Genomic DNA, 25,800 nt, shown 5'->3' on the forward strand with positions numbered 1-25,800 from the left:
AGTAAAAGTGCAACTAAATTGATGCAATAGTGGCCTCAGTCCTTGGTGTCAAAATGTTCTTGTTTACAAATAAAAAGAAGAGCTGCATGTGGTCAACAGCGCTGTATTACATGCACTAACATTGCCAATGTTTAAATAATAAAATGTGTATCTGTGTGATCTAGACAGTGTGAAGGTGATTTCTTGTAGTCTTTCATTGCTTTTTGAAACATGTCCTTTGACAAAGGGCTCATTTTCTTTAAGCTACAGTACCTGTGATTCTTAGGTTCAGTAAAATAAAGATTGCATCAAAGATATTGAAAAGTATCACGGTGTAAAAATTCCTTACAAGTTAAGGGTTTGGACAGATCAAGGGTTAAGGGTCAAAGGTTAAGACACATTATTTCTCCCTACTCTCTTTCTTGTTCTCCAGGTCCCCGTGGAGAGAAGGGTGACACTGGGGATGCAGGAAGTTCAGGTACCTACATGTTACTGTTGTATTAACTATACTCAGACAGCAGCCATTGACCTCCATATAAAGATCAGGTTTGGTGTTCTGTCACACTGCAGTGTTCGTAGACAATATTTAGTCTGTAATCCTTTCTTGATTAAGGAACAACTGACCCTGATGTTCAAAGTGAACAAAGTGGAGGTTCAAAACCAAGTTTGATCAGACATTAGCTACATGTAGACACCAGCCATTAGCAGTGTGATCTATAAAATAGAAACTATTGATGTGCTCTATAAAATAGAAACTATTGATGTGATCTATAACCCAGAAACTGTTGACCCTGGAAGTCAGGGCCGTTTGTCTACTTCAGTATAAGATAGCAGGTGTTGTTAACAAAGGTTAGAAGAGGCTACATTTACAGATGTTTGGCTGACTGCTAATGTCAGCCCTACAGATGGCTCTGTCCGTATACTCTCTGACTGACTGAGTGATGCTACTCTCAGGGCCCCAACATATCAGAGTTGGGTTTGCTTGTACTGAATGCTGTCGGTAATGGCTGCCTCCACTGTGTTAACTAGAGCCATACATACAGAGTTGTGCTATGGGCGGGGTTTAGTGGGACTGAAAGCCCTCTAATGGCTGCCTCCGCTGCTCTAGGTCAGATATAGCTTTAGCACTGTGTCTGTTTTACCAGAACTGGGCCATGTTTCTGTGTGTAATAAAGAATAAAAACAACCCTATAAGCTTTTCATGTTGGGAAAGATGTTTTCACTTCTCTGCTTTGGCATGACTGTGTGATAGTTAAGAGGGAAAGGAATCCTTCTTTTATAGGCTACAATGGCTACTAGCGTAGTGGTTAGCTCTGACTAAGTCACAGCAGCACTTTTGTCAAAACTAGACATTTCTTTATTAAAACAAGCGAGGAGAGCAACACCTAAAGCTTTCTGTGAACCCGCTTCATCATGACTGTGTGATAGTTAAAGGGGGAAAGGGTTACTCGTGCATGTATACAATAGCTGCTACCAGAGCAGTTAGCTTGGCCTTAGCCAGACCGGCGCTTTTGTCAGAAACGTCCAGCATTTCCTCATTACAGTTAACGCTGAGAGCAACACGGAAACCTTTCTGTTGTCGCTCTTCTGCCAACCTGCTTCAGCATGATTATGTGATAGTTACGGGGAAGGGTTAGTTGTTGTATACAGCTAATGAGTTGTTGTGTCCCAGCTAATTACTGCACTAGCAGACCTGTCATTAGCTGGGACTGAGCCAAAGCGGTACTTTTGTCTGAGCCAGACAACGTGTCTAAATCCACACAAGCAACACTGAAAGTTTTCCATCACAGAAAAATGTTCTCACTCTACTCCCCGTCAAACCTGGCACGCCAGATGGATGTGTTTCACACATCCATCCGGTAAACCACTCATAGACATGTTGGGAAAGGGCAGAGCCTTTGAAAAAAAACTTGGAGGGTGATTGGATGAACTTTCTGTCTGTCACATCTTTACAAGCCAGTCAGAGCAACAAAACATGTGATGTAGCCACGACCAAGGTGCGCTACTAGGAGACAGACAGAGAGAGAGGGTAACATGTAGCCTTTTACTATAACTTTGGCTAAAAATAATAAACACATAACAATCATGACACTCTGCCAGAACACACAATTCAGTCAGGCATTTCAACAGGCATCCCAGGTAGTTGCAGTCAGCTGTATACTGGGTTTGAACCTAGTCTTGTTATTTGAATTTTTACAGTCTATTATCTCTTCAGTCACAGATCAGCCTTTGAATGTATGACAACAATAAATTGTCAGATTATTGTTAAAGAAAATATTTTAACTGGAATACATTAGGATGGCATAGCAGTATTTCACCCACAGAAATGTTTAACATGTGAATGTGATTAATAAACGTGTAGAATAATCATTATTGTCGATATTAACTTGAATTCTGTTCGTTGTGCACTTCAGGAACACCGGGTGTTCCTGGGCCCAAGGGAGAAAAGGGAGACAGAGGAAGTGACGGTCAACAAGGACCTCCAGGTGAGCTTCTTTAAGGTTTGACTGGTTTAGACTGTCAGAGACAAAACCAACCTGTTCTCTCCAGTGAAGTCCAGAGAATCTGAAATAAAATATTCTGATAAAAGTTGTGTCATTTCATCATCGTTATATCGTAATTATGGTGACTATTATCAGAGGGATTTTTACCAGTGGTTTATAGTGCTTATAGTAAAACTATACAATTCATAGCGTTGTAAAATATAAGGACTGAAATATCATCCATCTACTCGAGTTCAAATGCAGATAAATCCAACCTTTACTGTTCTACATGCCCACAGTCACAGTGACTGGAAGCTGTCTCGTCCTAAAAACCTTCATAACTTGAACTCATCACTGAGGTTTCACTGAACTAAACAACCAGGAGAATGCACCAGTGACAGATGTGCATTTTGTAGTCCATGAATGCTAAATTGTAGTTTTTACACAGTAAAAAATTGAAACATCTGTCCAGGAAAGGGCCCCTCATCACCACGGTTTTCCTTTCTGGTCCTCTTACTCTCACTTTTCTGTGACCTTTTTATACCCAGATTAGGGAAACATGGATAGTAAAGGACAGGCTAGCCATGCGCTACAGGATTTTAAGCTCAATTTGAGGCCAGATTCGCCCTCCTAGACCAGTGGTTCCCAACCTTTTTCCTTTGAGCCCCCCCATACTTGCATTTAAGAAAGACTGAGGCCCCCCCCCCCAGGACAGACTTGCAAAAAGGAGTGATACACTGTGATTACAAAATCAGCATCAATATTAATTATTTTATAGTGTAAATCTAAGTGAAATGGCCCTAAATCAACATGTTCTTACCCAAAGACCTTGTTATGAACCATTCATAAGTGTTTCATCATGAATTTGGTCAGTATGTGCAAATCTTGTTTGGACTGTCTCAGAGCAGAGAGAGCCTTGCGCCCCCCCTGAAATCTCTGGCGCCCCCCTAAGGGGGTCGCGGACCCCAGGTTGGGAACCAAGGTCCTAGACGATTGTGGGGCATATCCTGAGTAAAGACTTGTCACAAATGATTGTCTGAATAATCCTCACCAGTGTGGTGTTAAATGATTTTACGGCTCCAAATTGCGTCATAGCCTCCCAGACCACGCATTGAAATATCAAACATGTTTGATATTTACAGTTCTAGGTCGTAACGCCCACAACAACCAATGAGAGCAAGCAGACCAGACTTTCACCAGCCAGGTGTTATGTAGGTGCACCTTCACGACACACAAACATAAAGACAACTGTACCTTCATTCCAGCCAGGATTTCATCCTGATTCTTTTCCTTGTTTTATGATTTTTGCTGAAACTGAAACACGTCAGGACACCAGCAGAGGGTATCAATAGTTGTCCATGTTTGTTTTTCTTCTGAAGTCATGTGATCATGCGAGGTCAATGGCAGGTGGCAGGTGTGTGGTCTTGTATGCTCAGAGTATTAAAAGATGAAACATCATTTGAATTTGTCCTCATGTTTGTGGTCTGCCACGGTTTTAAAATCATTAAGACTTTAAAACAGGGCTGGACTGGCAAGCTGGCATACCTGACCAATGTACATAGAGCAGGGACAGTGGCCTATTGGTTGTTTTCTTTATAATGATAATTTACTGGCCCAGTCATGTCTCATAAAGGTCTGTTTAACCCCGCCCCTCCACTCTCTGCTCCAGCTTACAAAGTGAAACTTAAGTGTCTGGAGAAAACAAAACTTAAGCGCAAAAATGATCAATTGGATACACTCTCTGCTCCAGCTTACAAAGTGAAACTTAAGTGTCTGGAGAAAACAAAACTTAAGCGCAAAAATGATCAATTGGATACGGAAATAAATATAAAATTAGAACAAAAAAACTGCCGGTCAAGATGCACAAAACCTGCAGAGACTGCAGTCCATGCAGTAGAAAGTCTGCTGCTGCAGCAGCTACCTGTGGAGGAGGAGAGGCAGGTGTGTGACAGGTACATGATGAGCATGAGGAGAGTGAAGCCGTGGGTTAGTGAACTCCGATATCAGCTAATAAACATCATTAAACTGTGACTCCATATAGAAAACTTAAACAGTTTGAGATTAAATAATCTCCTGTGAGCTGAAGAATGGTGAAACCCTCTCACCATGACTTGACTCCATTATAAATAAAAGTCCTGAATCAGACTGAGTTACATACAGGTACCTTCATAAATATTGACTGATCTTATTTTTAATAATAGAATCAAATGTTAGCTGTGGTTAATTTGCTTCTATTGTTATATCAGAGTTACATCAGTATATTAGCATATTTCATTTCTGACTTCTCATGTTTTGTTCATGAGTTTAGAAAAAGTCAGGTATTGTTGACCAGTACAGCACTGACGTATGAGATGTATGAGAGTAGAAATATAGAGAACATCAAATGTTCATTAAAGCAGAGCAGCTTTTTATTCAACACCAGATTTGTGTTAATCAACATTATTCCAGTAAATTCACTTCAGTACATTTCTGTAAGCATTTGTATTCAATTAAGGCCTTTCATTGAAAAGTATAATGAATTCAGGCACAGATACTTTTTCTGCATGTCTACTTGATATGTTGCATACTCACCATATTGATGTGTTGTAAACTCACCTCTGACCTTTAGTCAGTAAAAACAGAGTGAAAACACATTAGATGCGTCTATGACACCAACCTCTAAACTGTGTCACAGTTTGATGATTTTTCTAATTGCTTATATCAGGACAAAGGACAAAGGAATGTGTGTAACATGTAAGGGTTAATGCCCCACGAGGTGTTCAATTGTCAGGGATTAATGGACAACGTGGAGGCGTTGGACAGTTGCCTCTGTAAAGGGCATTAACCTGTTTATACCATGCCATGTCTCTTGCCAACGAAAATAATTAATAAAACTACTAATTTATAATTTCATACGTTTTGTGATCAAAATAGAAAGTTTAACTAAAACGACAATTTCTTTCCCCTAGCAACGCCTGAGGGCTTGACTAATAACTGGAATAGCCATTCCAATCCCAATAACGTTCTCAGGGAATGTAAACATAGTTCAGTACTCCAGTAAATAGGACGGGCCATGGATACGAAGTCACAATGGAACAAAAAACTAGTCCGCTCAGCGCACTTTCTGAATGGATTTATCAATGAAAAGACATGAAGACGAGTGAGACTGAGAGTCATCTGCGATCAGACTATAAACCTGCATGTTTACATGAACAGTTGTCTGATAGAAAGCTTAGTTTTAGCAGACCAGCCGTTTGAATAAACAGAATAATTCCTTCTTCTGCTCTATGAGGTCACAGAGGTGAAACGAAGGTGTCCATGCCCTGCAGGTGCTGATTCTCCATCAGACACGTCAATGTTTATCAGACATTATCATGCTGGTTTATCAGAAGCGTTTCCTTTGGCTCAAAGGAATGATGGCTTCTTTTCTTTTGTTTATGTTATTTAAATCTTCTAACAACAGTTTATAGCAGTTAGAACAGGAGGGAAGTGAGTTTTTTGCGACACTCACCTCTTAAGAGTTAAGGTGAGCCTGGAAACAAGACGTACATCAGATATAGAAGATAAGACCGTCTTACATTACTGGTCTTAAACCTGGAGTCTGTCGTTTTATTTATGTCAGTTAAGTGACGGTTGATGCCGGTCCGCAGGCTCCTTAGGCTGGCAGCGCTGTACTCCCTGCTCTGAAAACATGACTGTCTCATGTTGCTATAGTTACTCCTAACCGAGTAACGGCTAACAGCTGCTGCACATTAATTTGGAACAGTAAAATGATTTTTTGACCGGAACTACTTGTGAAGTTTGAATGGTGTCCATATATCAGAAGTTAATGGACACCAATGGAATTCCCAGAGCCAATCAGAATCGAGTATTGACCAAGACCATGGTATAATATGTTATATTTTGACCCACTGTGAGCAGTCCGAGCCAAAAACGCCAGGGACAACTTTTCTCCCCAGTCCAGCCCTGCTTGAAAATCATCTAGTGTGTGGCCAGCATCTGCATGACCTCCTTTGTCTCAAATCATGACACAATATCTCTGTACTGCCATCATGGTTATGTCCTGTCTTAAAAAAGAGCGAATGCTCTCACAGGGAGAATCAATGGAAGGCTGAGTCGGCAGATCTACTGCAAATTAAACATTTTACCCTCTAAACACATGTCTAAATTTTTTTAAAGATTTATATTTATTGCAAACAAATATCTTACAATTGCCGTCCCTGAACTGAAGGTCTGTCATCCTCCTTGTAGAGATTGTTGGGCAGGCTGGCCCTCAGAAACAGATATGAATTATACATTTAACACATGCTGGATCAGTACCATTGGTGCTGCTACCATTCACCTCCCTTTGGTGTAAAACCATAAGTATGGGGTTTATTAATGGGTGAATAAAGTACATTTTTTAATATTTTACTAGAGCAAAAATAAATAAAACGTGTATTTTTGTTGCTCTGAGAAGAATGCTGAGTACTTAGGTTAAATTCAAGCAGCTTCCTTTTACAATAGACGGAGGTTTTATTGACCTCTACTAGAGAGCTCTCCCATTAAACCCCCCTTGGTAAGGGGGCTGCTCTAGCGCCCTCCATTGACCAGCCACCACTGTTCAAATACCTGCCTGAGATGGGTTAGGCTTTGAGGTTGGTTTCATCTGCATAAATCAGATTATATGTTCCCTAATCTAAGTATCAGGAAAGTAAATTATGAAGCTCAAAAGTTCTGCTTCAGACTCTTTAAACTGTTGATTTTAAAAGAGCATGATGCTGTTGTCTGGAGACTTACATCATTTTTTCATGTTGTCATCAGGTCTGATTGGACCTCCTGGTTTCAACGGGACTGATGGTGAGTTTTTAGGTGGCAGAGTCACATTTCCTCCATAAGTCTGTGAAGTCACAAAAAAAAAAGGATGGATAAATACAGCATTCATGTCATTAATTAGTACAGCTATAATGGTTTGATTATTTTTTAAAGTGGCAGACTGGTTAAATATCTTTAACATTCATTTTAAATCATTGACCAGTTTTTGGTTTCCAGATCTTTCTGACCTTTTTTTTTCATCCACAGGTCCTCCTGGACCCCCGGGACCTAAAGGAGAAAATGTGGTCAACTGTAAGTCTGAGATTAACTTACTTTTACTTTCCATTAGTGCTGTTAACAATGGCAAAATTAAATCCCTGTCAGGCCAGCTCTAGCCTGTAGGAAATAAAATGGTTCTCTGGTGGTTCTTAAACTGAGCCAGCTCTGAGCCAGCTCCAAACCAGCTATGAACCAGCTCTGAACCAGCTCTGAACCAGCTATAAACCAGCTCTGAACCAGCTATAAACCAGCTATAAACCAGCTCTGAACCAGCTATTAACCAGCTCTGAACCAGCTCTGAACCAGCTCTGAACCAGCTATAAACCAGCTATAAACCAGCTCTGAACCAGCTATAAACCAGCTATATACCAGCTCTGAACCAGCTATAAACCAGCTCTGAACCAGCTATAAACCAGCTATATACCAGCTCTGAACCAGCTATAAACCAGCTCTGAACCAGCTATAAACCAGCTATATACCAGCTCTGAACCAGCTATAAACCAGCTATGAACCAGCTCTGAACCAGCTCTGAACCAGCTATAAACCAGCTATATACCAGCTATAAACCAGCTCTGAACCAGCTATAAACGAGCTATAAACCAGCTCTGAACCAGCTATAAACCAGCTATATACCAGCACTGAACCAGCTAAAAACCAGCTATAAACCAGCTATATACCAGCTCTGAACCAGCTATAAACCAGCTCTGAAACAGCTATAAACCAGCCATAAACCAGCTATAAACCAGCTCTGAACCAGCACTAAACCAGCTATATACCAGCTCTGAACCAGCTATAAACCAGCTCTGAACCGGCTCTGAACGAGCTCTGAACCAGCTATAAACCAGCTTTAAACCAGCTCTGAACCAGCTATAAACCAGCTATAAACCAGCTCTGAACCAGCTATAAACCAGCTATATACCAGCACTGAACCAGCTATAAACCAGCTATATACCAGCTCTGAACCAGCTATAAACCAGCTCTGAACCAGCTATAAACCAGCTATGAACCAGCTCTGAGCCAGCTCTAAACCAGCTATAAACCAGCTCTGAACCAGCTATAAACCAGCTATGAACCAGCTATGAACCAGCTCTAAACCAGCTATAAACCAGCTATATACCAGCTCTGAACCAGCTATAAACCAGCTCTGAACCGGCTCTAAACCAGCTCTGAACCAGCTATAAACCAGCTCTGAACGAGCTCTGAACCAGCTATAAACGAGCTATAAACCAGCTCTGAACCAGCTATAAACCAGCTATATACCAGCACTGAACCAGCTAAAAACCAGCTATAAACCAGCTATATACCAGCTCTGAACCAGCTATAAACCAGCTCTGAAACAGCTATAAACCAGCCATAAACCAGCTATAAACCAGCTCTGAACCAGCACTAAACCAGCTATATACCAGCTCTGAACCAGCTATAAACCAGCTCTGAACCGGCTCTGAACGAGCTCTGAACCAGCTATAAACCAGCTTTAAACCAGCTCTGAACCAGCTATAAACCAGCTATAAACCAGCTCTGAACCAGCTATAAACCAGCTATATACCAGCACTGAACCAGCTATAAACCAGCTATATACCAGCTCTGAACCAGCTATAAACCAGCTCTGAACCAGCTATAAACCAGCTATGAACCAGCTCTGAGCCAGCTCTAAACCAGCTATAAACCAGCTCTGAACCAGCTATAAACCAGCTATGAACCAGCTATGAACCAGCTCTAAACCAGCTATAAACCAGCTATATACCAGCTCTGAACCAGCTATAAACCAGCTCTGAACCGGCTCTAAACCAGCTCTGAACCAGCTATAAACCAGCTCTGAACGAGCTCTGAACCAGCTATAAACCAGCTTTAAACCAGCTCTGAACCAGCTATAAACCAGGTATATACCAGCTCTGAACCAGCTCTAAACCAGCTCTGAACCAGCTATAAACCAGCTATAAACCAGCTATATACCAGCTCTGAACCAGCTATAAACCAGCTCTGAACCAGCTATAAACCAGCTATAAACCAGCTCTGAGCCAGCTATAAACCAGCTATAAACCAGCTCTGAACCAGCTATAAACCAGCTATATACCAGCTCTGAACCAGCTCTAAACCAGCTCTGAACCAGCTATATACCAGCTATGAACCAGCTATGAACCAGCTCTAAACCAGCTATAAACCAGCTCTGAACCAGCTCTGAACCAGCTATAAACCAGCTATAAACCAGCTATGAACCAGCTCTAAACCAGCTATGAACCAGCTCTGAACCAGCTCTGAACCAGCTCTGAACCAGCTATAAACCAGCTATAAACCAGCTTTAAACCAGCTCTGAACCAGCTATAAACCAGCTATAAACCAGCTCTGAACCAGCTATAAACCAGCTATATACCAGCACTGAACCAGCTATAAACCAGCTATATACCAGCTCTGAACCAGCTATAAACCAGCTCTGAACCAGCTATAAACCAGCTATGAACCAGCTCTGAGCCAGCTCTAAACCAGCTATAAACCAGCTCTGAACCAGCTATAAACCAGCTATGAACCAGCTATGAACCAGCTCTGAACCAGCTATAAACCAGCTATGAACCAGCACTAAACCAGCTATATACCAGCTCTGAACCAGCTATAAACCAGCTCTGAACCAGCTCTAAACCAGCTCTGAACCAGCTATAAACCAGCTCTGAACCAGCTCTGAACCAGCTATAAACCAGCTTTAAACCAGCTCTGAACCAGCTATAAACCAGGTATATACCAGCTCTGAACCAGCTCTAAACCAGCTCTGAACCAGCTATAAACCAGCTATATACCAGCTCTGAACCAGCTATAAACCAGCTATATACCAGCTCTGAACCAGCTCTAAACCAGCTCTGAACCAGCTATAAACCAGCTATAAACCAGCTCTGAGCCAGCTATAAACCAGCTATAAACCAGCTCTGAACCAGCTATATACCAGCTCTGAACCAGCTATAAACCAGCTCTGAACCAGCTATATACCAGCTCTGAACCAGCTCTAAACCAGCTCTGAACCAGCTATATACCAGCTCTGAACCAGCTCTAAACCAGCTCTGAACCAGCTATAAACCAGCTATAAACCAGCTCTGAACCAGCTATAAACCAGCTATATACCAGCTCTGAACCAGCTATAAACCAGCTCTGAACCAGCTATAAACCAGCTATAAACCAGCTCTGAGCCAGCTATAAACCAGCTATAAACCAGCTCTAAACCAGCTCTGAACCAGCTATATACCAGCTCTGAACCAGCTATATACCAGCTCTGAACCAGCTCTAAACCAGCTCTGAACCAGCTATAAACCAGCTATAAACCAGCTCTGAACCAGCTATAAACCAGCTATATACCAGCTCTGAACCAGCTCTAAACCAGCTCTGAACCAGCTATATACCAGCTATGAACCAGCTATGAACCAGCTCTAAACCAGCTATAAACCAGCTCTGAACCAGCTCTGAACCAGCTATAAACCAGCTATAAACCAGCTATGAACCAGCTCTAAACCAGCTATGAACCAGCTCTGAACCAGCTCTGAACCAGCTCTGAACCAGCTATAAACCAGCTCTGAACCAGCTATAAACCAGCTATATACCAGCACTGAACCAGCTATAAACCAGCTATATACCAGCTCTGAACCAGCTATAAACCAGCTCTGAACCAGCTATAAACCAGCTATGAACCAGCTCTGAGCCAGCTCTAAACCAGCTATAAACCAGCTCTGAACCAGCTATAAACCAGCTATGAACCAGCTATGAACCAGCTCTGAACCAGCTATAAACCAGCTATGAACCAGCACTAAACCAGCTATATACCAGCTCTGAACCAGCTATAAACCAGCTCTGAACCGGCTCTAAACCAGCTCTGAACCAGCTATAAACCGTGCTCTGAACGAGCTCTGAACCAGCTATAAACCAGCTTTAAACCAGCTCTGAACCAGCTATAAACCAGGTATATACCAGCTCTGAACCAGCTCTAAACCAGCTCTGAACCAGCTATAAACCAGCTATATACCAGCTCTGAACCAGCTATAAACCAGCTATATACCAGCTCTGAACCAGCTATAAACCAGCTCTGAACCAGCTATAAACCAGCTATAAACCAGCTCTGAGCCAGCTATAAACCAGCTATAAACCAGCTCTGAACCAGCTATATACCAGCTCTGAACCAGCTATAAACCAGCTCTGAACCAGCTATATACCAGCTCTGAACCAGCTCTAAACCAGCTCTGAACCAGCTATATACCAGCTCTGAACCAGCTCTAAACCAGCTCTGAACCAGCTATAAACCAGCTATAAACCAGCTCTGAACCAGCTATAAACCAGCTATATACCAGCTCTGAACCAGCTCTAAACCAGCTCTGAACCAGCTATATACCAGCTATGAACCAGCTATGAACCAGCTCTAAACCAGCTATAAACCAGCTCTGAACCAGCTCTGAACCAGCTATAAACCAGCTATAAACCAGCTATGAACCAGCTCTAAACCAGCTATGAACCAGCTCTGAACCAGCTCTGAACCAGCTCTGAACCAGCTATAAACCAGCTATAAACCAGCTCTAAACCAGCTCTGAACCAGCTATAAACCAGCTCTGAACGAGCTCTGAACCAGCTATAAACGAGCTATAAACCAGCTCTGAACCAGCTATAAACCAGCTATATACCAGCACTGAACCAGCTAAAAACCAGCTATAAACCAGCTATATACCAGCTCTGAACCAGCTATAAACCAGCTCTGAAACAGCTATAAACCAGCCATAAACCAGCTATAAACCAGCTCTGAACCAGCACTAAACCAGCTATATACCAGCTCTGAACCAGCTATAAACCAGCTCTGAACCGGCTCTGAACGAGCTCTGAACCAGCTATAAACCAGCTTTAAACCAGCTCTGAACCAGCTATAAACCAGCTATAAACCAGCTCTGAACCAGCTATAAACCAGCTATATACCAGCACTGAACCAGCTATAAACCAGCTATATACCAGCTCTGAACCAGCTATAAACCAGCTCTGAACCAGCTATAAACCAGCTATGAACCAGCTCTGAGCCAGCTCTAAACCAGCTATAAACCAGCTCTGAACCAGCTATAAACCAGCTATGAACCAGCTATGAACCAGCTCTAAACCAGCTATAAACCAGCTATATACCAGCTCTGAACCAGCTATAAACCAGCTCTGAACCGGCTCTAAACCAGCTCTGAACCAGCTATAAACCAGCTCTGAACGAGCTCTGAACCAGCTATAAACCAGCTTTAAACCAGCTCTGAACCAGCTATAAACCAGGTATATACCAGCTCTGAACCAGCTCTAAACCAGCTCTGAACCAGCTATAAACCAGCTATAAACCAGCTATATACCAGCTCTGAACCAGCTATAAACCAGCTCTGAACCAGCTATAAACCAGCTATAAACCAGCTCTGAGCCAGCTATAAACCAGCTATAAACCAGCTCTGAACCAGCTATAAACCAGCTATATACCAGCACTGAACCAGCTATAAACCAGCTATATACCAGCTCTGAACCAGCTATAAACCAGCTCTGAACCAGCTATAAACCAGCTATGAACCAGCTCTGAGCCAGCTCTAAACCAGCTATAAACCAGCTCTGAACCAGCTATAAACCAGCTATGAACCAGCTATGAACCAGCTCTGAACCAGCTATAAACCAGCTATGAACCAGCACTAAACCAGCTATATACCAGCTCTGAACCAGCTATAAACCAGCTCTGAACCGGCTCTAAACCAGCTCTGAACCAGCTATAAACCGTGCTCTGAACGAGCTCTGAACCAGCTATAAACCAGCTTTAAACCAGCTCTGAACCAGCTATAAACCAGGTATATACCAGCTCTGAACCAGCTCTAAACCAGCTCTGAACCAGCTATAAACCAGCTATATACCAGCTCTGAACCAGCTATAAACCAGCTATATACCAGCTCTGAACCAGCTATAAACCAGCTCTGAACCAGCTATAAACCAGCTATAAACCAGCTCTGAGCCAGCTATAAACCAGCTATAAACCAGCTCTGAACCAGCTATATACCAGCTCTGAACCAGCTATAAACCAGCTCTGAACCAGCTATATACCAGCTCTGAACCAGCTCTAAACCAGCTCTGAACCAGCTATATACCAGCTCTGAACCAGCTCTAAACCAGCTCTGAACCAGCTATAAACCAGCTATAAACCAGCTCTGAACCAGCTATAAACCAGCTATATACCAGCTCTGAACCAGCTATAAACCAGCTCTGAACCAGCTATAAACCAGCTATAAACCAGCTCTGAGCCAGCTATAAACCAGCTATAAACCAGCTCTAAACCAGCTCTGAACCAGCTATATACCAGCTCTGAACCAGCTATATACCAGCTCTGAACCAGCTCTAAACCAGCTCTGAACCAGCTATAAACCAGCTATAAACCAGCTCTGAACCAGCTATAAACCAGCTATATACCAGCTCTGAACCAGCTCTAAACCAGCTCTGAACCAGCTATATACCAGCTATGAACCAGCTATGAACCAGCTCTAAACCAGCTATAAACCAGCTCTGAACCAGCTCTGAACCAGCTATAAACCAGCTATAAACCAGCTATGAACCAGCTCTAAACCAGCTATGAACCAGCTCTGAACCAGCTCTGAACCAGCTCTGAACCAGCTATAAACCAGCTATAAACCAGCTTTAAACCAGCTCTGAACCAGCTATAAACCAGCTATAAACCAGCTCTGAACCAGCTATAAACCAGCTATATACCAGCACTGAACCAGCTATAAACCAGCTATATACCAGCTCTGAACCAGCTATAAACCAGCTCTGAACCAGCTATAAACCAGCTATGAACCAGCTCTGAGCCAGCTCTAAACCAGCTATAAACCAGCTCTGAACCAGCTATAAACCAGCTATGAACCAGCTATGAACCAGCTCTGAACCAGCTATAAACCAGCTATGAACCAGCACTAAACCAGCTATATACCAGCTCTGAACCAGCTATAAACCAGCTCTGAACCGGCTCTAAACCAGCTCTGAACCAGCTATAAACCGTGCTCTGAACGAGCTCTGAACCAGCTATAAACCAGCTTTAAACCAGCTCTGAACCAGCTATAAACCAGGTATATACCAGCTCTGAACCAGCTCTAAACCAGCTCTGAACCAGCTATAAACCAGCTATATACCAGCTCTGAACCAGCTATAAACCAGCTATATACCAGCTCTGAACCAGCTATAAACCAGCTCTGAACCAGCTATAAACCAGCTATAAACCAGCTCTGAGCCAGCTATAAACCAGCTATAAACCAGCTCTGAACCAGCTATATACCAGCTCTGAACCAGCTATAAACCAGCTCTGAACCAGCTATATACCAGCTCTGAACCAGCTCTAAACCAGCTCTGAACCAGCTATATACCAGCTCTGAACCAGCTCTAAACCAGCTCTGAACCAGCTATAAACCAGCTATAAACCAGCTCTGAACCAGCTATAAACCAGCTATATACCAGCTCTGAACCAGCTCTAAACCAGCTCTGAACCAGCTATATACCAGCTATGAACCAGCTATGAACCAGCTCTAAACCAGCTATAAACCAGCTCTGAACCAGCTCTGAACCAGCTATAAACCAGCTATAAACCAGCTATGAACCAGCTCTAAACCAGCTATGAACCAGCTCTGAACCAGCTCTGAACCAGCTCTGAACCAGCTATAAACCAGCTATAAACCAGCTCTGAACCAGCTCTGAACCAGCTATATACCAGCTCTGAACCAGCTATAAACGAGCTATAAACCAGCTCTGAACCAGCTATAAACCAGCTATATACCAGCTCTGAACCAGCTATATACCAGCTATAAACCAGCTCTGAACCAGCTATAAACGAGCTATAAACCAGCTCTGAACCAGCTATAAACCAGCTATAAACCAGCTCTGAACCAGCTATAAACGAGCTATAAACCAGCTCTGAACCAGCTATAAACCAGCTATATACCAGCACTGAACCAGCTATAAACCAGCTATAAACCAGCTCTGAACCAGCTATAAACCAGCTATATACCAGCACTGAACCAGCTATAAACCAGCTATATACCAGCTCTGAACCAGCTATAAACCAGCTCTGAACCAGCTATAAACCAGCTATGAACCAGCTCTGAACCAGCTCTGAACCAGCTATAAACCAGCTCTGAACCAGCTATAAACCAGCTATGAACCAGCTATGAACCAGCTCTAAACCAGCTATAAACCAGCTCTGAACCAGCTCTGAACCAGCTATAAACCAGCTATAAACCAGCTATGAACCAGCTCTAAACCAGCTATAAACCAGCTCTGAACCAGCTCTGAACCAGCTATAAACCAGCTATATACCAGCTCTGAACCAGCTATAAACCAGCTATGAACCAGCTCTGAACCAGCTCTGAACCAGCTCTGAACCAGCTATATACCAGCTCTGAACCAGCTATAAACGAGCTATAAACCAGCTCTGAACCAGCTATAAACCAGCTATATACCAGCTCTGAACCAGCTATAAACGAGCTATAAACCAGCTCTGAACCAGCTATAAACCAGCTATAAACCAGCTCTGAACCAGCTATAAACGAGCTATAAACCAGCTCTGAACCAGCTATAAACCAGCTATATACCAGCTCTGAACCAGCTATAAACCAGCTCTGAACCAGCTATAAACCAGCTATAAACCAGCTCTGAACCAGCTATAAACCAGCTATATACCAGCTCTGAACCAGCTATAAACCAGCTATAAACCAGCTCTGAACCAGCTATAAACCAGCTATATACCAGCTCTGAACCAGCTATAAACGAGCTATAAACCAGCTCTGAACCAGCTATAAACCAGCTATAAACCAGCTCTGAACCAGCTATAAACGAGCTATAAACCAGCTCTGAACCAGCTATAAACCAGCTATATACCAGCTCTGAACCAGCTATATACCAGCTCTGAACCAGCATTAAACCAGCTCTGAACCAGCTATAAACGAGCTATAAACCAGCTCTGAACCAGCTATATACCAGCTCTGAACCAGCTATAAACCAGCTCTGAACCAGCTATAAACGAGCTATAAACCAGCTCTGAACCAGCTATAAACCAGCTATATACCAGCTCTGAACCAGCTATAAACCAGCTCTGAACCAGCTATAAACGAGCTATAAACCAGCTCTGAACCAGCTATATACCAGCTCTGAACCAGCATTAAACCAGCTATATACCAGCTCTGAACCGGCTCTGAACCGGCTCTAAACCAGCTCTGAACCAGCTATAAACCAGCTATAAACCAGCTATAAACCAGCTCTGAACCAGCTATAAACCAGCTATATACCAGCTCTGAACCAGCTATAAACCAGCTCTGAACCAGCTATAAACCAGCTATAAACCAGCTCTGAACCAGCTATAAACCAGCTATATACCAGCTCTGAACCAGCTATAAACCAGCTCTGAACCAGCTATAAACCAGCTATAAACCAGCTCTGAACCAGCTATAAACCAGCTATATACCAGCTCTGAACCAGCTATAAACCAGCTATAAACCAGCTCTGAACCAGCTATAAACCAGCTCTGAACCAGCTATAAACCAGCTCTGAACCAGCTATATACCAGCTCTGAACCAGCTATAAACCAGCTCTGAACCAGCTATAAACCAGCTCTGAACCAGCTCTGAACCAGATCTAAACCAGCTATAAACCAGCTCTGAACCAGCTATAAACCAGCTCTGAACCAGCTCTGAACCAGATCTAAACCAGCTATAAACCAGCTCTGAACCAGCTATAAACCAGCTCTGAACCAGCTATAAACCAGCTCTGAACCAGCTATATACCAGCTCTGAACCAGCTATAAACCAGCTCTGAACCAGCTCTGAACCAGATCTAAACCAGCTATAAACCAGCTCTGAACCAGCTATATACCAGCTCTGAACCAGCTATAAACCAGCTCTGAACCAGCTCTGAACCAGCTCTGAACCAGATCAATACCAGCTCTGAACCAGCTCTGAACCAGCCACAGCCAAGTACCACTCCTAGAACTGGCTTGGTAGGAATAATTTGCCAGTAATCAGCGCAGATCCGGGTCTTTATGTTGGACTTTGCTGGCAGAACAAGAGAGGTCATTCTTAAGAAAAATTTAAAAGACTTTATGCCTGAAAAAAATAAAACCTCAAAAGGTCAGTTTCTGTGAAGTGTCATCAGAAATAGGCAAACTTATTTAAAGCCATCATCACCAGTCAGTCTGTATTTGTACAGCTCCAGTTCAGATACAGAGCAAGTTTAGATGATCTTACTCCCTTATTCCTCATTCTTCATCAAGCTTTTTACATCACTGTTCAGGGTTAGAATGTTCCAGTTAAGTTCACCATTGAACTGATGTGACTGTAAACAGCTTACCTCTGTGTCGCCACAGTGAATGTGCGTCTCGTGCCGGCGGGGAGCCGAGGCCGTGTGGAGGTGAAGTACAACGGCATGTGGGGCACAGTTTGTGATGACGGCTTTGACACCGTGGACGGCAAAGTGATCTGTAGGATGCTTGGCTTCCAGTATGCCACTTCTACCTTCACTGCTACCCCAGGTAAGACAGCAGCTGCTCCATCCCAGCTTTGTTAAAGCCATTGACCCTCACTGCTCTCTGTCTTCTGTCTTTGAACTGTAAAGTAGCTGACAATAGCTTCATTTACTCTAATGTTCAAAAACTCCCCAGATTTGACATTGGGCTTGACGTCTTTGATTCGCTTTGTGCAAAGTTTAAGAAGTTCTCATGCATATCTTGCACAGAGTCTCATAAAATGTATTTCATCCGCTTCCTCCTCCTTCAGATCAGCTGCAGTTACTTCTTCCCTCTTCCTCATAATAGGCATAATAATATAAATTGACAGAAATGCTGTTGTGACTGCCACAAATTTTCCCATAAATAAGAAAAAAAAGAAGAAAGAGATAATGACCATTTCCAATAAGATTCCAGATAAAAGTGTTGTAGTTTGCTGGCAGGACATGCATCTACAGGTGCATCTACAGATGTATCTCAAAAAATTAGAATATCATGAAAAAGTTCAATATTTTTTGTCACTCTTTTCTGAAAGTGAAACCCATATATTGTATAGACTTGTTACACATAGAGTGAAATATTTCAAGCTTTTATTTCTTGAAATGTTAATGATTATGGCTTACAGATAAGAAAACCCAAAATTCAGTGTCACAAAACATTAGAATATTACATAAGATCAATAAAAAAAGGATGTTTTACACAGAAATGTCAGGCTTCTGAAAAGTATGTTCATTTCTATGCCTTCAATACTTGGTTGGGCCTCCTTTTGCATGAATTACTGCATCAATGCAGCGTGGCATGGAGGCGATCAGCCTGTGGCACTGCTCAGGTGTAACGGAAGCCCAGGTTGCTTTGATAGCAGCCTTCAGGTCATCTGCATTGTTGGGTCTGGTGTCTCTCATCTTCCTCTTGACAATACCTCATAGATTCTCTATGGGGTTCAGGTCAAAATCAAGCACAGTAACACCATGGTCATTGAACCAGCTTTTGGTACCTTTGGCAGTGTGGGCAGGTGCCAAGTCCTGCTGGAAAATGAAATCAGCATCTCCATAAAGCTCGTCAGCAGAAGGAAGCATGAAGTGCTCTAAAATGTCCTGGTAGATGGCTGTGTTGACTGTGGACTTCAGAAAATACAGTGGACCTACACCAGCAGCATCTGCTGGTGTTGGTCCATAATTGTCCAGAGAGCAGCCAGCTTTACATATTTTGACAAAGAACGTTAACCTTAACTAGGGCTGCCAACCTGTGTGCATGGAAATAAGCAACGCCCCACACCCCTCGGGTCCACAGCCACCGCAGGCCAGTGCCACATCTACTATTACTACTCTTTTTAGCTTTTTGTGTAGGCCTACTAGTACTTTTTTGAATGATTTTAAAACTTCTTATTTTAATTAGGTTATTTTGGGGAAAATTGTCTTACTTTTGCCATATTACACAGCATCTAACAAAAACAAAGAAATAAAAGAATGGTGGTCCAGGCTTTCCATCAGTTGTGTGAAAGTAGCCAGCTATCTGAGCAGACAGTCAGTAGCACACAGACAAGGACTTCTGAAAACATTCACATTTGCAGATACTGCAATTTAATTTTAAAGCCGTGCTTTCAGTTAAACAACCTGGTTGAAGATTCATATTCTCTTGTTGTTTTGAAAAATCATATTTGTCATTAACCCCACCGCTCCAATATCAAAAGTAACTATTTATTACTCCCTTTAGCTTTAAGTCAATTCATTTTTCAGTTTACTTGAACTTGAGTAGATTTATAGACCTGCTATTTTACTTCTACTTAAGTGAATTTTGTTCAAAGACACTACACTTTTACTTGAGTACATTATTCTTTCAGTCTTTCCTCCCCTTTAAATCATAACTTAAAACACCAATGTTAGCACAGTTTGAACTAAAATATTTGCCAGATGTCCATTTTATTTACTAAGATACACTGTATTGCCAAAAGTAATAGTTCACTGCCTTGACTGGCATATGAACTGAAGTGGCATCCCATCCTTAATCCATAGGGTTTAATATGACGTCGGTCCACCCTTTGCAGCTATAACAGCTTCAACTCTTCTGGGAAGGCTTTCCACAAGGTTTAGGAGTGTGTTTATGGGAATTTTTGACCATTCTTCTAGAAGTGCATTTGTGAGGTCACACACTGACGCAGGACGAGAAGGTCTGGCTCTCAGTCTCCGCTCTAATTCATCCCAAAGGTGTTCTATCAGGTTGAGGTCAGGACTCTGTGCAGGCCAGTCAAGTTCATCCACACCAAACTCTCTCATCCATGTCTTTATGGACCTTGCTTTGTGCACTGGTGCACAGTCATGTTGGAACAGGAAGGGGCCATCCCCAAACTGTTCCCACAATGTTGGAAGCATGGAATTGTCCAAAATCTCTTGGTCTGCTGAAGCATTCAGAGTTCCTTTGACTGGATCTAAGGGGCCAAGCCCAGCTCCTGAAAAACAAGCCCACACCATAATCCCCCCTCCACCAAACTTTACACTTAGCACAAAGCAGACAGACAAGTATTGTTGTCCTGGCAACCACCAAACCTAAACTCGTCCATCAGTTGGCCAGATGGAGAAGTGCAATTCATCACTCCAGGGAGCACATCTCCACTGCTCTAGAGTCCAGTGGCGGTGTGCTTTACACCACTGCATCCAACACTCTGCATTGCACTTGGTGATGTATGGCTTGGATGCAGCTGCTCGGCCATGGAAACCCATTCCATGAAGCTCTCTACCACTGTTCTTGAGCTAATCTGAAGGCCACATGAAGTTTGGAGGTCTGTAGCCATTGACTCCGCAGAAAGTTGGCGACCTCTGTGCACTACGCACCTCAGCATCCTCTGACCACGCTCCATCATTTTACGTGGCCTACCAATTTGTGGCTGAGTTGGTGTCGCTCCCAGTGGCTTCCACTTTGTTATAATACCACTGACAGTTGACTGTGGAATATTTAGGAGTGAGGAAATTTCACCACTGGACTTGTTGCACAGGTGGCATCCTATCACAGTACCATGCTGGAATTCACTGAGCTCCTGAGAGCGACCCATTCTTTCACAAAAGTTTGTAGAAACAGTCTTGGATGGGTGAGTGAATACTTTTGGCAATATAGTGTAGATAATAATCACGTTTTAAAATGTGAATGTAGGGATCCATAGCACTTTTAAACTTTTACATTATTTTGAAAAATACACAGGAATCTCTACTAACTGTTTTTAATCTGGGCAAAACTTATTTGGTAAATATGTTTCTCTAAGGACTGTTTGATTTATTAATCAATGATGGGGGTTTCCTGCTTGGCTAAACTTATATCACAGTTGTTATCTTCACATGTGGACACATGCCATCCGAAGCCACACTACACTGCTGCGTTGCTTCTCCTCTAAGCTGAGAGGATCTCAGACTGACAGGCATAAAAAAACCTCCTGTTGATGAAGTTTAAGAAGATTCATGATGTCCCATGAATGAAACTCCCATCAAAACAGGCTTATAAGGCTGTTAACACCGTATCAGTCTCAGGAGATGTTTGGATAATAAGGAACTGCGACACCACAGTTTGGCTCTTTAGTTTATTTATTTATGTTTGCACAATAAAAGAATTACAATTGTTTGTACAGGTTTCACAGGGAAAGTACATGTGAGGATTTGTCCAGGTGAGGTAAGGAAACCCAAAAGGGCTGTTAATAAGACCTCACCATGTAAAGTGGTCATCATCACTCGCCAAGGGTAATGAGCGTAGACATTAAAGAAGAAAAGAAGCAAACACAATAAAGAAAGAGAGAAAAAAAAGCAAGAAGGATAGATTTCCTCCAGTATAAAAATGTAAATTTAACCTTGAAGATTAAAAAAAGCCTCGTTTAATTATAAAAATCTGAAAAAGCAGAGAGTAGAAATAATTAGATAAAAAGAAAGAAGAAAGAAATTAAGAACTATTAGTATTAACCAATCAGTGGCAGAGTAGGATGTAGGGGATGAAAATACGGAACAAATTACATCCTGTATTGACTCAAAATGGGAAGCAGCATTTAACTGTCAAATACGGGACGATCGTATTTCAAGGGACGGTTGGCAATCCTAGCCTTAACCCATGTCTGCTTTTTGTCTGCAGGCACCGGGAAGATCTGGCTGGACGACCTGGCCTGTGTAGGAACAGAAGGGGACATCTTTGACTGTCCTCACTCTGGAATCGGTGTTAACAACTGCCAACACTCGGAGGACGCTGGAGTGAGCTGTGCTTAAGCTGACACCATCCTGAAGACACAGAAGAAAGATGTTTCTGCTGGTCTTCACTGTTCACTTTGATAAACATGCAGATAAAAGACTGACAGGAAGAGACCATGCTCTGTGACGTCACACTCATAATGGGAAACATCATGTCTGCTATAATCCAGGTCAATAAAACCAGAAACAAAGGACTTTAAAATCAGGCTCATATACAATACTCTGCACAACTTTTAGGCATGTTTGGGCTAAAAACTGAGGATGAAGTAAGGTTTGTGATCAGCAAGGTCATCTGAGGGCACGATATGGCAGGAAGGAGGATTGACACAACCCTGGTAGTGCTCTGGATGTCCTTGCATGTTACCAAGGGCATCTGTTGGAAAGATAACAAAGTCAACAATATAAGGGGGGAGTAAGGGATGAATGTGGTGATAAAGCACGGCCTCGGGTTCCATACAGGTGGGTTTCCATGTGCTCCTTGTCATGCTGTGGATGTCCCACTGGCCTGAAGTCCACTGAATAGAATAGAATAGAGTCGTCTTTATTGCCATTGTACAATGAAATTGAGTGCAATCCTTGTGGTGCCATGACAGTCAATCAGAGCCACAAAAACAATGAATGTGCAAAATAGATAAAACCATATTTAAATCCATAATAGAAGATCTGAAACAATACAAAAGTGTCTAAGGAGAAAATAAAAGCACATAACAACCACCCATACAGGAAATCTCACATCACATTCTGCAGTCCTTATTGCACTAATTCTCTTTAAAGTTCAAAATCAGTTCATCAGGTCTGAGCAGCATTCAGTGTGGTGATGGCTTTGTTTTACTGGGGTTCTCGGGGCATTTGACCAGGGGTTATAAAAGAAATGCTGTTGAGCTTGAACTTGACTTCCAGGCGACACATGTGTGCTTGTAGACAGCTTGACCTTGGCAGTCCTGCTAGCCCTCCAGCCCCAGTCTGTGGCAGATCAGGCCCTATGAAGAATCCTTATTGCCCTACATGCCTAAAACTTCTGCACGTGACTTTGAATGTCAGGAAACCCTATTACGGTCACGTATCATCCTCCACAGTGTCTGTTTTCCTCCCATTTTCATCCGTTTACAGTGGCATCAGTGCAGACCCTCTACAGTACAACATGATAACATTTAAGCTTCCCACTTTGAGTATGACGTCACAGAAACATGGCTGCTAAGGGATAAATGCTGTAGCATATAAATCATTGACACACCAGGCTGCAGGGAAGAAAACAGCGCTGATACCAATCATGCCCACAGCTGGATGTCATCACATTTTTATAAATGAGTATGAAATTCTCCTTATTGCTGAACACATTAGCTTAAATGATGGCCTCATGTAAACAGAATCATGCTGATTTAACTTTTCTGCTATAAAACTCTGCACTCTTTCACAAACGGACAGAGCTGAAACTGTCTGCCTCTTTAGTTCAAATCATCATCTGCCACTCAGTCTTCATCAATCCTACTCCTCCTCCTCCTCCCATGCTCGGCCGCTCTCCCCCTCAGCGACATGCCATCACCTTCTGTCCATCGCTCACCACCATACACCGCTCTGCAGAGGTCAGCAGAGATGAAGAGGTCATTTTGAAGGGCTGGAGTAGAGATGAGGAAATGTTTCTGACACAGCTGGCACATCACGTTTTATCTGACGCCTGCAGGAGGAAGACCGTAGATCAGAGGAGGAGGAGGGAGAAGAGCTGTCCCCATCTCTGTTCTTCTGTTTGATGCTAAATAGAACGCATGCCAGGATGGCCTGCTGCTGTCCTCCATGTTTGATTTTCTACTTAAGTAACATCTGATCATGGAACTTAGAGATTGAAGCTACAGCAGGGAGACTACCTGTAAATCAATGCTTCTTACATTAAGCTTAAATGACGGCCTAGGCATGTGATTAATCAGAATTAACCTTCCACAGAGACTACACTTAGTTGCAGTTACATTTTTAAGACCTGGCTACATGAATTATGAGTGAGTGAAGCTCAAGTTCAAAAGATAACTCCATCGCTGATATCTTTATATAATGCCTGGATTATGATACATTTATACTCTGGACAACTGTATTTAACCATGTGAAGTAATGTTTACTTGATGATACGTTTTAAATAAACTGGCCAATGATTTTACAGCTTGATTTTCAAAGTGCTTATTCTGACAAATACACAGGTGATCCCTCAGCTGTTTTCTGTAACCACCGTGTCTCTCCTGGCCTTGTGTCTTTGAAAGGTTGTAAAACATGGTCCCTGTGGTGCACAGTCACGCCCCAAACATCCTTTTCTTTAGGACATCCTAGGCTTTAAAGGTATGTGTGCTGCAGCAATGTAACTGGAATTTTAAAAATGTTACAGGACTATAAAGATGAGAAAAAACTCAGAAAAAATAGAAGAAATGATGATTGTTATATTCGGCACACAGAAAACGATTGCTATGACTTTTTTTGCACTAACTTGTTCTCCCATCTTTTGATATGGTGATTGAACAGCCCAACACAATGCATTATCAGATAGAAAATAGGCGGCATACAGTAGATAGCATTAGTGGTAGAAACGATAGAAAAATGGATTAAAAATGTGCAAAAAGACGTTGCTGGATTGGATTCAATATCTGAGAAGCCACCCAAGTTCCAGGCTCGCTTGAAAGCCTCCAGGGCAACAAAGTCATGGATGTCATCAATGGAACGGCAAAACTGAGGGCTTCCTGAGCAAAAAAGTGTCTACTATTTATGGTTCAACAGTTAGATCCAAAGTAAGGACAAAGGCTTACCTATGGAAAACATCATGCAAAAGAGTCCATAAATATCTTAAATGAACATTTTTAAAGGTAAATGTCCACTGAGCTGTCTGTGAGTTTTTAAAGGTAAATGTCCACTGAGCTGTCAGTGAGTTTTTAAAGGTAAATGTCCACTGAGCTGTCTGTGAGTTTTTAAAGGTAAATGAGACATTAAGGAGCAGTGGTGGACTGATTTTACATCACTGTGGCTGTGGGGAGACGCCTCAGTAGTAAACAGGAGTATACAGTCTTGCTGCAGGAGCTTAACTGTGGTGGGCCAAAAATAAAGTTCAATATGATAAATGAAGTTAAAAGCTCATTTCTATCCTCTTGACATGCATGGGCTAATATTTTGTACCAGATTTATTCTGGGCCTTCTAATGATTCCATTGTAAACAGCACAGTTGATAAGAGATGGAAATTATGGAGAGGGAGACTGAAAAACCACAAGTAGCCACAAAACCACAAGTAGCCACAAAACCCAGATCATCTGCAGACACTGTCATAAATGACGAAATACACAGGAGTGCAGAGGTAGCTGGACTGATGTACTCAAGTAAAAGTACAGTTAGTCTGGTTAAAACTGAATAAAGTAAAGGTAATGATTTCAAAATCTTGTCAAAAAAGTTACAACAATCTGAGTACATGTAATTAGTTACTTTCCAGCCCTGCAGGAGTGCATGTACAAAATGACTCAGTGACATCCACTGATTCCTACATTTACACTGAGCAGGAGTTCATCGTTCTCTTACTTTAGCTTCACTATTAAGATATTT

The 25,800-nt window shown here is 42.3% G+C and overlaps 1 protein-coding gene across 1 annotated transcript in view; it reads left to right on the forward strand.

The window, feature by feature from the left end:
- Positions 1–24,381, forward strand: part of LOC121506602 (macrophage receptor MARCO-like) — a 41,906-nt gene extending 17,525 nt beyond the window's left edge. The window contains exons 9-14 of the mRNA XM_041782410.1: positions 413–457; positions 2,394–2,465; positions 7,245–7,280; positions 7,503–7,547; positions 17,881–18,045; positions 22,123–24,381. Coding sequence (XP_041638344.1) covers positions 413–457; positions 2,394–2,465; positions 7,245–7,280; positions 7,503–7,547; positions 17,881–18,045; positions 22,123–22,253 — 494 coding nt within the window. The 3' untranslated portion in view covers positions 22,254–24,381. The remainder of the gene's footprint in view (positions 1–412; positions 458–2,393; positions 2,466–7,244; positions 7,281–7,502; positions 7,548–17,880; positions 18,046–22,122) is intronic.
- The last annotated feature ends 1,419 nt before the right edge of the window (positions 24,382–25,800 follow it).

Source organism: Cheilinus undulatus, unplaced genomic scaffold (assembly GCF_018320785.1).
Source record: "Cheilinus undulatus unplaced genomic scaffold, ASM1832078v1 Contig1, whole genome shotgun sequence".
Taxonomy (NCBI): Eukaryota; Metazoa; Chordata; class Actinopteri; order Labriformes; family Labridae; genus Cheilinus; species Cheilinus undulatus.